Consider the following 15,294-nt stretch of genomic DNA (forward strand, 5'->3'; position numbering starts at 1 on the left):
TCTTCTCGCTATGAGAAGGTCCGAGTGGCCAGCGCGTCAGAGACACTGACACTCACCTACTGATCATCTGTAGACGCCAGTGTGGTCCCAGCGGAAACATCTGGAGGTGCCGTCCAGGATTCCGCTTCGCATATCATTGACAGTGATGACTGCCCAGGACGTGGATACTCCGCTGGTTGAGTGACGGACACGAAAAAACACCAGACGTGTTGTTAGCCTTCCACTGAAGGCAGGTCACATTTAAGAAGCTGAAAAATGGCAAAGTAGAAAACATTCACATTTTAAGAGGCTCACAAAAACAAAGCCTCAAAGACATCAAAAGACATTTTTTTTTATCTTTCATTATTGACAGCAGTAAATCAAAGAGGCCTGATGCAGTCGACCATGTACAGTAGTATTTCTTTACATATGATCTCAATATCCATGAAGCGTGATATGAGACCTGTAGCCACTTTCGTTTACTGCTACTGTCTGGAGGGAATGAAAGTGAACTAATCATAGCTCCACTGCCAGACAAATCACATTCAGCCATTTATCAGAGGTTTGTTTCAACAAGTTTTACTTGTCGAACCTGTCTGCCTGGGGAAAAGAGTTGGGTTTGCAGCAAAAGTCTCAGTGCAGCACAGTTACACCGGTAACACAGAGGTTACACACTGGTGCTCTCTGAATGGCTGTCAAGCACATGCCAGAAAACGACTGGGGAAACGTCAACGGTTCTCTACTGAAGCACAAGATCTACACTGACACACTATGCAACAACGAGGAGTTCCGAAATCGGAACCTGTGGCCAAGGTGAGAATTCAGATTCTTTAATAACTGCCCTTCATAACCGTTTGTCGTGATTCAAGATATGCATCTATTTCTATCTATTAATGTAATTAATGAATAGTATAATTAAAATAATTAAATAACTGATACCGCTTCTCAAAAGGGAACATTGTAGTTAGTCGAGTCTCTGAATATATCAGTTTACTTTTCTCACTTTTTATACCATTTTTTTTATACACCTGAGAACACATTGAGCTCTTGTAAAATGCAGCGGTGTAGTTAGACCAGACTACAGACTTTTCACGGGAGGCTGATTTATTTATTCCCAATAAGATAAGTTTCTCTCTCATTACCACACATGGACAAGGAAACACACATTGCACAAGAACTCGTGGCTGTTACGACGGAAATATTTGGCTGTGCTTCTTAATGAAGGCAGAGGTTTCTTGTCACGCCGACACTTGCGCTGTGCTCGCGGACTTTAAGCTAACGCGTTAGCATATAAGCTAGCAAGTTATTTCATTTCAAATGTTAGGTTATTATGTCCAGTTTTTGTTTTGTTTTGTGTATGTATATAAAAATAGTATCTGTGCTGCAGTTTCTGTGATGAGAAGTAGCACATACAGAGAGGTGTGGTTTCACTCACAGCGAGAGCAGGAGGGGATTGGACTGTACATGTAAATGTGATGATTCTGTCTCTTGGCTCCCAGAGGGTGTAAATCTTTGAGGCTAAAATTCTCCTACATTCAAATGGTCACACTTTCAGAATCTGTAAATATCTCAAAATGTCCCTCGGCCCACTAGTTGTAGGTCAAATGATTAATCAACCGAAAACTGTATTGAATCATTAATCACAATAACTGATAGTCAGTCGTCTATTCTTGGATGTGCTCAAGTAAAGTTTCCTACATGCTCATGGTTCTGTAGAACCTGGAGTAATGTTGTAACCGTGCTTAAACATAAATAGATGTTTCTGACTGTAATGTCTAATATGAACTTTTCTGCTTCCTCCTTGTAGGCCTTTAGCTCGAAAATGGACCTTCATGCTGTTTGTTGGCACCTGCCTCCTCTACTGTGCCAGGACAACCATGCCAATCTGTGCCGTCAACATGGCAGCCACGTTTCACTGGAGTAAAATCGATTCCGGACTGGTCCTGGGTGGATTCTACTGGGGTTACTGTTTCACACAGATCCTGGGGGGCTATGCCAGTGACAAGTGAGTAACAAAGGTTGTCAAACAACAGATGACAACGTCACACACAAACGATAAGAGAGGGACTTTTCGTAGGATGTTTTACGGTTGAGTTTGTTTCATGAGTGATTGTTGTGATGTCAGATTGGGAGGAGAACGAGTGCTGTTCATCTCTACAACCTTGTGGGCTGTCACCACATGTGCGACGCCTCTTCTCACCGAGCTCGGTAGTCACACTTTCGCCCTCATGATTATAGCCAGATCCCTAATGGGGGTATTACAAGGTGAGTACTGCTCCAGTTACAATGTGGCCCTCAAAGGTCCAGAGAGTAACAATTAGTGACGTCTAATGATGAGACTGCAACATGCAGTTTATCCCTCCCTTTTTCAAAACACACCAGGGAACTGTAGTGGCCTTTGCATACCAGAAAGGATCTAAAAACAATTCTCCCTCGTCTTCCACTATTGGAAGATAGTTTCTATTGGCCCTTTTCCACAATACAGTGCTAGCATGGCTCAGCTTGGCACAGCTCGACTCTACTTTTTTTGTTTTCTTGCTTTTTCATTAGTGATAGTATCTGGTACCTGCTGCTTTTCATAGTATCTGCTCTGGCAAAGTTCCAAGCGAGTTGAGCCAATAAGAGAGAGTGTTGTCAGTGGAAGTGTCATGAGTGCGACGTCCTACACAGAAATCAAACTGAACAATTCTGAACTGTACATCAGTGACCCCTTTAACACCTGAGCCTCAAAATGTTCGTCTGGACTTTTTTGCTTATTTTAACTATAGAAGGACCAGAAAATATCCTGTAACTAAGTGCTTTTGCCCATTTTTTTCTGCCCATCTGGCAGTTATTTACAATGTACTGCATGTTAAAATAGTGTATTAACAATTTAAAATGAAGAAAAACTAAAAGTTTTATTTAGAAAAATCCCTGTAGTTGTACATGAACACCAGATTCTGTGTGTTAAATTTTAAATTTGAACAGTACAAAACACATTCAAAGTAAGTATTTGTTTGAGTCTTTGTCTCAATGTCCAAAAAAGGCGTTTGTCCTGATTTGCTGGTTTCCTGCAACTAAACATGATGACACAATATGGTGGCCTCTGTAAGGCAAGGCCCTTGTCTTAAGGTCTTTGTCTTAAGGCTTTTTCTAAACCTATGAAAACCAAACCATTTTGTTTTTAAGTTACCATACTCTTATACAAATACTTTCATGGGTATTCTATATTAAAGGAGAAGTATTCCGAGTCTTCATGCGAGGTGTAGTTGGAAAATAATATACCATGCTTATGTAACTCAAAACCTACCTTTTTAGAAAAGCATACAGCTAATTTATTTCTTTTATTTATTTTATTATCTTGTTTTTAAAAATGTAGCACTTTGAGGTTTGTTTTTCAAATGTAAAGTGCAATACAAATAAAATCTATTATTATTATTATTATGTAGGTTAGCATAGCTTAGCGTAGAGACTGCAAAGAGTCTGGCTACCTGTTTCATGCTAAGCTAAACAACTGCTGGCTCAATATCACTTCATCTCCACCTTACAGACATGAGTGCACAAGGATATAAAACAGAAATAAGTAATACATCCACAATGGAAAAACAATAAAGTAGAAAATGGTTTGCAAGGTGCGCTTGAAAAATCATAAATGAATCATTTATGTGTATATATATATATATATTTATTTGCTTGTGGATGTTGGTTGAACCTTTCATGGTCCTATATAATGTCAGTGTCTCATAATGTCTCACAGGTGTGTTCTTTCCATCTTTGGCTAGCCTTTGCTCGCAGCGAGTAGTGGAAGGGGAGCGAGGCTTTTTAATGAGCACCATGCACAGCGGGTGTTACCTTGGGTATATCACGCACACACACACACACACTACACTGTCCTCCACCTACTTATTGTGTTTTGGTCAAGTTTTAGTAAGTAAAAGATCTGGAAAAAAAAACTGGTTAAATTTAATCCGACTCTGTATTAGAATAAAGATTAAACAAACACAGATGAATCATAATGATTTTAAGTTTATTCTTCATTTCACCAAGTGGGAAAAAAATGGGTGAAACCGCCCTTCAATGCCTAACCCTAAACCATAACCTAACCATATAGCACTAAACTTAACCAGTTCCTCAGAAACAAGGTACTGCCTCATTAGATCCAGGTTTTGGTCTTCATTAGAACTACCGGTCCTGACCAGGTTGGCAACAAATATAAGAACACACACAAATTACACTAAAAACTCCAAACCAAACCGTAACCCGCAAATCTGAAATCTTAACCCTCCAAAAAGTTATTTTGACAAAAGTAACAAAAGTTATTTGATCAAAATAACTCATTACATCTATAGATAGTCATACTTACTATCACAGGTCACTTTTTAGGACACTACATTGCCTTGCATTAATTCACAAGTGATTCACCCTGAATCCTTAACCACTGAGCCAAAAATAATTTTTGTGTGCTCTGTGTTTGCTCTCTCAGAACGCTGTTGGCCGGGGGGATGGGATCCTTTATGCTGGACTCGCACAGCTGGAAAAGCATGTTTTACTGTACTGGGTTCCTGTCCATACTGTGGTCGCTCCTCGTTTGGCGGTGTTTTTTAAGAGGTGCAGTAAACTACCCAGTTTGTCATGTATCCCTGAATCCCTGAAAGTGTCTTTAGGTCACTGATACCTGACAATATCTGACAATTAACTGGATGGATTGTCATTAAATTCTATCTCAAGACATTCATGCTCCCCAGTGGATGAATACTTGTGATTTTTAAGGATCCTCATTATTCCTATAGAGCCACTATGAGGTTAACTTTTTCATCTCTCTGCAACCTTAAGGTGGATTTTTGTGAAAGTAGAGGTTGATTTTGTTCCGACAAGTTTTACTTACTTTTACACTCTGATGAATGTGAGTGTTTTATTGTAGTTGTAATGTCTGTAAACAAAGTTTCCCAGCTTTTTTCCCCCACACCTGTACTGTGTACGCGACCAATGTCATTATTTTCCCCCCCTCTCCATTTGATAAAATATTACAGTTAAATAGTGACAAATAATACACAAACTAACTTGACATCAAGTTTTCTTGAATGACTTTTATAGTCTGTCACTCCAAAGTGCAAATTAGTGTATAAATAAACTTTTGAATGAGAAAGTTAATTAAGTAATGCTAAATGATTATTTAAAAAAGGGCAAAGGTCAGTGTCATTAATGGCTCTGCCTTTATTAGGTGCACATATTTATGGGAATAATGTTAACTTTCAGTCTGAATGACAAACAATCTCCTATAATTCACAACAAATATCTGTAATCTGTGGCTCAGGTGATGTCACCCCCGCACCTCTGGAGAGGAGTTCTTCCTCAGTGTGGACATGGTCGCGTTTGCTGAGTCTGCTCAAGAAGCCGCCTGTCTGGTACAGCTCATAATATTTAATCCTTCCACTATTTCCCAACACTTGACCATGTTGTGAGTGCATCATCCGTCCCCCGTCCCCCGTCCCCCGTCCCCCCATCTCTGATCTCTTTGTCATTGTCTCTCTGCAGGTCCATGGTCTTTGCTCATATGTGCATTTCCTGCACCTCCAACACAATAATGTCATGGTTGCCAACATACTTCAAAGAATCCTTTCCACATGCCACGGTATTTATTTCTGTATTGTATTGTTTTTTTTTTGTTTTTTTTTAAGTGTGAGTTAAGACAAACAGCCTTAAATCTGGTTTCTTTGATTCCACCCACAACACTTGTCCACACTTGCAGGGCTGGACATACAATTTGATTCCGTGGCTTGCTGCAATCCCATCAGCACTCAGTGGAGGATACGTTTCGGATTTTCTCGTCAAACAAGGTAATAAATAAGTGTCTTAAAATGTTTGTAATTTTATGTTTACAATAATACAGCCCTTCAGGTGAAATAGGTTTACATCTTGTGTTTGTTTCTGCAGGATATAGTATATCGGCGATGAGAAAGATAATGCAGGTGAGTACGTAGAGAATGACTGTTGTTTTTGTACCTTTTGAGGAACGTGCTGTGCGAGTGACGAGTGACTCAAATGAATGTTGTGTGGTGGAATGTTTGACTCTGTCTTTCAAACATGTGACTACAAGCCTTCACAAAACTTCAACCCAGTGCTTTGGGAGACGTACATGCACTCCCTTTTAACATTTAGAGCTATGTGAGGAAATGGGGATCATGGTTATTATTCTGACTATGTTCTAAGTATTGACATGGAATGAGAAACTCTGAACTGAACAGGTTGTTACTGCCTTTTGTTGTGAAAGTGCGGCCATGTGACCACATTGTTTTTGACATTATCTGCATTTCTCTCTTGCTCTCTCCTCAGTTTTTTGCCATGGGTGCATCCAGTCTGTTTATTATGGTCCTGTGTGGAGGGATGTTTACCTCATTCAACTCTGCGCTGGCTTTTCTTTCTATTGCAGTGGGTTTATCCACCTTCACCAGCTGGTATGTTTATTCAAGATAAGATTTTTTTTAACAGTGACTCATGATGAGTCGCACTCTCGGAGTTGTGGGGGATATGCATGTAATTAGATTTGTGTCAATATTTTCAAACAACACTTTTTAAGAAGAAAAAAAATATCAATTTAATCATTCAAAAATATTGTATTTTATTGTTTGAAAATACATTTGTTCTTTGTGCTTCCTCACTTGCGCTGTAGTTTTTTGTTTGTGGGCGGGCCTTAGCAAGCTGTCTGCTGATTGGCTGCTGAGTTTTGGAGTGACAGCTCAATGGACCAGAAGTCGTCACAGGCTTGGAATTGCTGTCCGTCTGGAACTCGTTCCCCGTCGACATACGACAAAATAAATATCTAACGTTTATAATCTGACGAACGTTAGATATTTACAATTATTTTGTCGGACGTCCACAGGGAAAACTTGGGGAACGAGTTCCAGACTGAAGCACAAAGAACAAGTGAGAGAGAGCAAAGAACAAGTGCATTACAATAAAAACAATAAAATACAATATTTTTGAATGATTAAATCGATATTTTATTTGCTTGGTGAAAAGTGTTGTTTGAAAATGTTCAAATCTATTCCATAGCATCGCACATCACATGATCTCCTTTGCCGTAATCACCGTCAGTCAGGTAGGAACCAAAAACAGGAGGGGTGTAAATAAAACATAAATTCACATTAAAATAATCAACCATATTATTTCTATACACACATAGGTATATATATATATCAGTTTACAACATTAGATATTGATTGTGTTCTATATAATATGCAATGCACAGAACTATTATATTTAATAGAAAGATATCATTTATTTGCAATTATGTGCAACTGAAAAAGGGCAACGTAATTAATATAAATACAAAAACATATATATATATATATATATATATATATACTGTATATACATATATATACCGGAACCAAGGTTATGCTACCAAGACATAAAGCAGAAGAAAAAGAGATAGAAAACACCATCAAAAAATAAGAAAACACTGACTAAAAATGACCAGTCACTTAACAGAAATTATTACAAATACGACAGGAAAGATAAATAAATAACAGTAATACTGTTCACGATAGATATCTTTAAAAGAGACTTTTCAAGATTAGTTTGGATTACAAAATACAGACGGTAGCTGCAAGAATATAATATAAATATAAATTAAAGAATTTAATATTGGCTGGTGAATCACTTGAATCACTGATTATTCTAATATTTATTTTTCTTTGTGGAACTTGTGGAAAATTGTGGCGAATAAAGCAGAGTTATTCCTGTTGATAATACTGTAGATTTTATACAGGTTCCTGTTTATGTGACCATGTTAAATTTACTGTATGTTTCAGTGGTGTCTCTGTGAATGTACAGGACCTCGCGCCATCATGTGCTGGCGCCCTCTATGGTGAGTTTCATCAACCTACAGTGTTTAACAAAATGTATTATGTAATGTAATGTGAACGATGAGGACATGTGAATGATGGGGACAGGTGAATGATGGGGACATGTGAATGATATGAACAGGTGAATGAGGAAGACAGGTGGACAGTTGAATGATGAGGACAGGTGAATGAATGAGGAGGACAGGTGAATTGGCGCTAATTAAGGTCCCTGAGTGAGTGACATTTGTGACCTTTGACCCATGTTGACTGATTCATTATGTGTATACATATTTTATTTTCTCAGTTTTAATTTGTAAAGGTTTGCCTTTAATTAAAAACAAGTAATGTGAGATTTGTGTCCCCTTGTCCTTTTTGCACGACACAAAAAAGAACTGCAACCTTGTTTAAAAAAAAGTAACTATGTAACTTTTACTATGAGTACATTTTAAAAAAGATACTTTCTAAACTTTAATTTGAGTACATTTTACTTGTTCTTCAGTAAAATGTTATATCAAAATAGTCATACTTTTACTTGAGTAGAATAACTCAGTACTCTTTCCACTCTGCATATATACGTAAATATGATGTACAATCTATGCTTTAAGTGTTTTGTGATTTATTGAGTTCATATTTCTTTCTCTACAGGTTTTATGAACATGTTGGGCGCTTTCATGGGTTTGTGTAAAAGTTATAATTTCAGTATTTAAAATGTCTCTCTCCTTGTATGTTGTCAGACAGCAGCACTCATGTCACTGTTTTCTTTTTGATGTGTTGCACAGGACTGGTGGTGGTGGCTTTGTCAGGATACCTGATCGAGGTCACTCAGTCGTGGGCCTCAGTTTTCTCCCTCATCGGTTTAATAAATGTCACAGGTCTTGTGATCTTCCTCGTATTTGGAGACGCTCACCGCGTTGATCTGGAAGTTTAGCGTCAGGTTACTGTGACCCAGAGTTCTGTCTCTGTCAAGTCTGCGAAACCTGGGTTGTACATTATACAGACTTGTTCATCACTTGTTTATCAAGAATCCCTGGAGTTTTGTTTGCTATTTATTTATTTGAACGTTGAACAAACACCATTTTTTCTGCTGCACAAAACTTTGAGGAAAGTGATTTCCGCTCCTGAAAATGAAGGAAGTGGATAGAACTGCCACAGCGTTTGGTTTACATAATAAAATGGAAAATGTAAAAAATTTAAATGTAAAATGACTCATTATTTCACAGAATGAGAGAGAGAGAGAAATATTCCTTAACATGAACATGTGTGAGTTACTTTTCCGAGAGTCCAGTATGTCGTGCAAAATTTGACAAAAAAGTCATACTTTAGTATGTTGTCCAAAATTTGACAAAAAAGTCATAGGTAACTATGTCGTCCAAAATTTGTCAAAAAAGTCATAGTATAGTATGTTGTCCAAAATCAGTCAAAAATGTCATAGTATAGTATGTCGTCCAAAATCAGTCAAAAAAGTCATAGTATAGTATGTCGTCCAAAATCAGTCAAAAATGTCATAGTATAGTATGTCGTCCAAAATCAGTCAAAAAAGTCATAGTATAGTATGTCGTCCAAAATGTGACAAAAAAGTCATAGTATAGTATGTCGTCTAAAATCAGTCAAAAAAGTCATAGTATAGTATGTCGTCCAAAATCTGTCAAAAAAGTCATAGTATAGTATGTCGTCCAAAATCTGTCAAAAAAGTCATATTATAGTATGTTGTCCAAAATCAGTCAAAAATGTCATAGTATAGTATGTCGTCCAAAATGTGACAAAAAAGTCATAGTTTAGTATATCGTCCAAAATTTTACAAAAAAGTCATAGTTTAGTATGTCGTCCAAAATCACCTAAAAATGTCATAGTATAGTATGTCGTCCAAAATGACCCAAAATTGTTTTAGTTACCTGTAAGCGGTGGGATTCGAAACAGTGTCCCTTATAGGCTGGTTCTGAATGGGAGCGTCACAAACCACTCAGCCAACTGTAAAAGTGGCATTCTGTCCCAAATTCACATGAAATGTCATAGTATAGTATGTCGTCCAAAATCAGTCAAAAATGTCATAGTATAGTATGTCGTCCAAAATCGGTCAAAAATGTCATAGTATAGTATGTCGTCCAAAATCTGTCAAAAAAGTCATAGTATAGTATGTTGTCCAAAATCAGTCAAAAATGTCATAGTATAGTATGTCGTCCAAAATGTGACAAAAAAGTCATAGTTTAGTATGTCGTCCAAAATTTGACAAAAAAGTCATAGGTTAGTATGTCGTCCAAAATCAGTCAAAAAAGTCATAGTATAGTATGTCGTCCAAAATCAGTCAAAAATGTCATAGTATAGTATGTCGTCCAAAATGTGACAAAAAAGTCATAGTTTAGTATGTCGTCCAAAATCAGTCAAAAATGTCATAGTATAGTATGTCGTCCAAAATCGGTCAAAAATGTCATAGTATAGTATGTCGTCCAAAATCAGTCAAAAAAGTCATAGTATAGTATGTCGTCCAAAATCAGTCAAAAATGTCATAGTATAGTATGTCGTCCAAAATCAGTCAAAAATGTCATAGTATAGTATGTCGTCCAAAATGTGACAAAAAAGTCATAGTTTAGTATGTCGTCCAAAATTTGACAAAAAAGTCATAGGTTAGTATGTCGTCCAAAATCACCTAAAAATGTCTTAGTATAGTATGTCGTCCAAAATCAGTCAAAAATGTCATAGTATAGTATGTCGTCCAAAATGACCCAAAATTGTTTTAGTTACCTGTAAGCGGTGGGATTCGAAACAGTGTCCCTTATAGGCTGGTTCAGAATGGGAGCGTCACAAACCACTCAGCCAACTGTAAAAGTGGCTTTTTGTCCCAAATTCACCTAAAATGTCATAGTATAGTATGTCGTCCAAAATCAGTCAAAAAAGTCATAGTATAGTATGTCGTCCAAAATCAGTCAAAAATGTCATAGTATAGTATGTCGTCCAAAATCAGTCAAAAATGTCATAGTATAGTATGTCGTCCAAAATCAGTCAAAAAAGTCATAGTATAGTATGTCGTCCAAAATCAGTCAAAAATGTCATAGTATAGTATGTCGTCCAAAATCAGTCAAAAATGTCATAGTATAGTATGTCGTCCAAAATCAGTCAAAAAAGTCATAGTATAGTATGTCGTCCAAAATCTGTCAAAAAAGTCATAGTATAGTATGTCGTCTAAAATCAGTCAAAAAAGTCATAGTATAGTATGTCGTCCAAAATCTGTCAAAAAAGTCATAGTATAGTATGTCGTCCAAAATCTGTCAAAAAAGTCATATTATAGTATGTTGTCCAAAATCAGTCAAAAAAGTCATATTATAGTATGTTGTCCAAAATCAGTCAAAAATGTCATAGTATAGTATGTCGTCCAAAATGTGACAAAAAAGTCATAGTTTAGTATATCGTCCAAAATTTTACAAAAAAGTCATAGTTTAGTATGTCGTCCAAAATGACCCAAAATTGTTTTAGTTACCTGTAAGCGGTGGGATTCGAAACAGTGTCCCTTATAGGCTGGTTCTGAATGGGAGCGTCACAAACCACTCAGCCAACTGTAAAAGTGGCATTCTGTCCCAAATTCACATGAAATGTCATAGTATAGTATGTCGTCCAAAATCTGTCAAAAAAGTCATAGTATAGTATGTTGTCCAAAATCAGTCAAAAATGTCATAGTATAGTATGTCGTCCAAAATGTGACAAAAAAGTCATAGTTTAGTATGTCGTCCAAAATTTGACAAAAAAGTCATAGGTTAGTATGTCGTCCAAAATCAGTCAAAAAAGTCATAGTATAGTATGTCGTCCAAAATCAGTCAAAAAAGTCATAGTATAGTATGTCGTCCAAAATCAGTCAAAAATGTCATAGTATAGTATGTCGTCCAAAATGTGACAAAAAAGTCATAGTTTAGTATGTCGTCCAAAATCAGTCAAAAATGTCATAGTATAGTATGTCGTCCAAAATCGGTCAAAAATGTCATAGTATAGTATGTCGTCCAAAATCAGTCAAAAAAGTCATAGTATAGTATGTCGTCCAAAATCAGTCAAAAATGTCATAGTATAGTATGTCGTCCAAAATCAGTCAAAAATGTCATAGTATAGTATGTCGTCCAAAATGTGACAAAAAAGTCATAGTTTAGTATGTCGTCCAAAATTTGACAAAAAAGTCATAGGTTAGTATGTCGTCCAAAATCACCTAAAAATGTCTTAGTATAGTATGTCGTCCAAAATCAGTCAAAAATGTCATAGTATAGTATGTCGTCCAAAATGACCCAAAATTGTTTTAGTTACCTGTAAGCGGTGGGATTCGAAACAGTGTCCCTTATAGGCTGGTTCAGAATGGGAGCGTCACAAACCACTCAGCCAACTGTAAAAGTGGCTTTTTGTCCCAAATTCACCTAAAATGTCATAGTATAGTATGTCGTCCAAAATCAGTCAAAAAAGTCATAGTATAGTATGTCGTCCAAAATCAGTCAAAAATGTCATAGTATTATAGTATGTCGTCCAAAATCAGTCAAAAATGTCATAGTATAGTATGTCGTCCAAAATCAGTCAAAAAAGTCATAGTATAGTATGTCGTCCAAAATCAGTCAAAAATGTCATAGTATAGTATGTCGTCCAAAATCAGTCAAAAAAGTCATAGTATAGTATGTCGTCCAAAAAAGTCATAGTATAGTATGTCGTCTAAAATCAGTCAAAAAAGTCATAGTATAGTATGTCGTCCAAAAAAGTCATAGTATAGTATGTCGTCTAAAATCAATCAAAAAAGTCATAGTATAGTATGTCGTCCAAAATCGGTCAAAAAAGTCATAGTATAGTATGTCGTCCAAAATCTGTCAAAAAAGTCATAGTATAGTATGTCGTCCAAAATCTGTCAAAAAAGTCATAGTATAGTATGTCGTCCAAAATCTGTCAAAAAAGTCATAGTATAGTATGTCGTCCAAAATCTGTCAAAAAAGTCATAGTTTAGTATGTTGTCCAAAATTTGACAAAAAAGTCATAGTATAGTATGTCGTCCAAAATCAGTCAAAAATGTCATAGTATAGTATGTCGTCCAAAATCAGTCAAAAAAGTCATAGTATAGTATGTCGTCCAAAATCAGTCAAAAATGTCATAGTTTAGTATGTCGTCCAAAATTTGACAAAAAAGTCATAGGTTAGTATGTCGTCCAAAATCAGTCAAAAAAGTCATAGTATAGTATGTCGTCCAAAATCTGTCAAAAAAGTCATAGTATAGTATGTCGTCCAAAATCAGTCAAAAATGTCATAGTATAGTATGTCGTCCAAAATCAGTCAAAAAAGTCATAGTATAGTATGTCGTCCAAAATCAGTCAAAAATGTCATAGTATAGTATGTCGTCCAAAATGTGACAAAAAAGTCATAGTTTACTATGTCGTCCAAAATTTGACAAAAAAGTCATAGGTTAGTATGTCGTCCAAAATCACCTAAAAATGTCTTAGTATAGTATGTCGTCCAAAATCAGTCAAAAATGTCATAGTATAGTATGTCGTCCAAAATGACCCAAAATTGTTTTAGTTACCTGTTAGCGGTGGGATTCGAAACAGTGTCCCTTATAGGCTGGTTCTGAATGGGAGCGTCACAAACCACTCAGCCAACTGTAAAAGTGGCATTCTGTCCCAAATTCACCAGAAATGTCATAGTATAGTATGTCGTCCAAAATCAGTCAAAAATGTCATAGTATAGTATGTCGTCCAAAATCAGTCAAAAATGTCATAGTATAGTATGTCGTCCAAAATCAGTCAAAAATGTCATAGTATAGTATGTCGTCCAAAATCAGTCAAAAATGTCATAGTATAGTATGTCGTCCAAAATCAGTCAAAAAAGTCATAGTATAGTATGTCGTCCAAAATCAGTCAAAAATGTCATAGTATAGTATGTCGTCCAAAATCAGTCAAAAATGTCATAGTATAGTATGTCGTCCAAAATCAGTCAAAAATGTCATAGTATAGTATGTCGTCCAAAATCAGTCAAAAAAGTCATAGTATAGTATGTCGTCCAAAATCTGTCAAAAAAGTCATAGTATAGTATGTCGTCTAAAATCAGTCAAAAAAGTCATAGTATAGTATGTCGTCCAAAATCTGTCAAAAAAGTCATAGTATAGTATGTCGTCCAAAATCTGTCAAAAAAGTCATATTATAGTATGTTGTCCAAAATCAGTCAAAAAAGTCATATTATAGTATGTTGTCCAAAATCAGTCAAAAATGTCATAGTATAGTATGTCGTCCAAAATGTGACAAAAAAGTCATAGTTTAGTATATCGTCCAAAATTTTACAAAAAAGTCATAGTTTAGTATGTCGTCCAAAATGACCCAAAATTGTTTTAGTTACCTGTAAGCGGTGGGATTCGAAACAGTGTCCCTTATAGGCTGGTTCTGAATGGGAGCGTCACAAACCACTCAGCCAACTGTAAAAGTGGCATTCTGTCCCAAATTCACATGAAATGTCATAGTATAGTATGTCGTCCAAAATCTGTCAAAAAAGTCATAGTATAGTATGTTGTCCAAAATCAGTCAAAAATGTCATAGTATAGTATGTCGTCCAAAATGTGACAAAAAAGTCATAGTTTAGTATGTCGTCCAAAATTTGACAAAAAAGTCATAGGTTAGTATGTCGTCCAAAATCAGTCAAAAAAGTCATAGTATAGTATGTCGTCCAAAATCAGTCAAAAAAGTCATAGTATAGTATGTCGTCCAAAATCAGTCAAAAATGTCATAGTATAGTATGTCGTCCAAAATGTGACAAAAAAGTCATAGTTTAGTATGTCGTCCAAAATCAGTCAAAAATGTCATAGTATAGTATGTCGTCCAAAATCGGTCAAAAATGTCATAGTATAGTATGTCGTCCAAAATCAGTCAAAAAAGTCATAGTATAGTATGTCGTCCAAAATCAGTCAAAAATGTCATAGTATAGTATGTCGTCCAAAATCAGTCAAAAATGTCATAGTATAGTATGTCGTCCAAAATGTGACAAAAAAGTCATAGTTTAGTATGTCGTCCAAAATTTGACAAAAAAGTCATAGGTTAGTATGTCGTCCAAAATCACCTAAAAATGTCTTAGTATAGTATGTCGTCCAAAATCAGTCAAAAATGTCATAGTATAGTATGTCGTCCAAAATGACCCAAAATTGTTTTAGTTACCTGTAAGCGGTGGGATTCGAAACAGTGTCCCTTATAGGCTGGTTCAGAATGGGAGCGTCACAAACCACTCAGCCAACTGTAAAAGTGGCTTTTTGTCCCAAATTCACCTAAAATGTCATAGTATAGTATGTCGTCCAAAATCAGTCAAAAAAGTCATAGTATAGTATGTCGTCCAAAATCAGTCAAAAATGTCATAGTATTATAGTATGTCGTCCAAAATCAGTCAAAAATGTCATAGTATAGTATGTCGTCCAAAATCAGTCAAAAAAGTCATAGTATAGTATGTCGTCCAAAATCAGTCAAAAATGTCATAGTATAGTATGTCGTCCAAAATCAGTCAAA

General features: G+C 36.0%; 1 protein-coding gene across 1 annotated transcript; it reads left to right on the forward strand.

Annotated features, from left to right (window-relative positions):
- Nucleotides 1-593: 593 nt before the first annotated feature.
- Nucleotides 594-9,000, forward strand: LOC131467987 (voltage-gated purine nucleotide uniporter SLC17A9-like). Its single transcript, XM_058641806.1, has 13 exons — nt 594-792; nt 1,787-1,984; nt 2,105-2,244; nt 3,716-3,815; nt 4,442-4,566; nt 5,273-5,363; nt 5,494-5,590; nt 5,708-5,795; nt 5,893-5,927; nt 6,292-6,413; nt 7,773-7,828; nt 8,451-8,480; nt 8,585-9,000. The coding sequence occupies exons 1-13, from the start codon at nt 668-670 to the stop codon at nt 8,731-8,733; spliced, it is 1,356 nt and encodes a 451-aa protein (XP_058497789.1). The 5' UTR covers nt 594-667; the 3' UTR covers nt 8,734-9,000.
- The last annotated feature ends 6,294 nt before the right edge of the window (nt 9,001-15,294 follow it).

Source organism: Solea solea, chromosome 11 (assembly GCF_958295425.1).
Source record: "Solea solea chromosome 11, fSolSol10.1, whole genome shotgun sequence".
In the NCBI taxonomy this organism is placed as follows: Eukaryota; Metazoa; Chordata; class Actinopteri; order Pleuronectiformes; family Soleidae; genus Solea; species Solea solea.

Coding starts and splice junctions, on each gene's coding strand:
- LOC131467987 (XM_058641806.1), top strand. CDS start 668: ATGGCTGTCAAGCACATGCCAGAAAACGACTGGGGAAACGTCAACGGT. Junction 3,816..4,441: donor CACAGCGGGTGTTACCTTGG/GTATATCACGCA, acceptor TTGCTCTCTCAG/AACGCTGTTGGCCGGGGGGA. Junction 6,414..7,772: donor TTATCCACCTTCACCAGCTG/GTATGTTTATTC, acceptor TGTATGTTTCAG/TGGTGTCTCTGTGAATGTAC.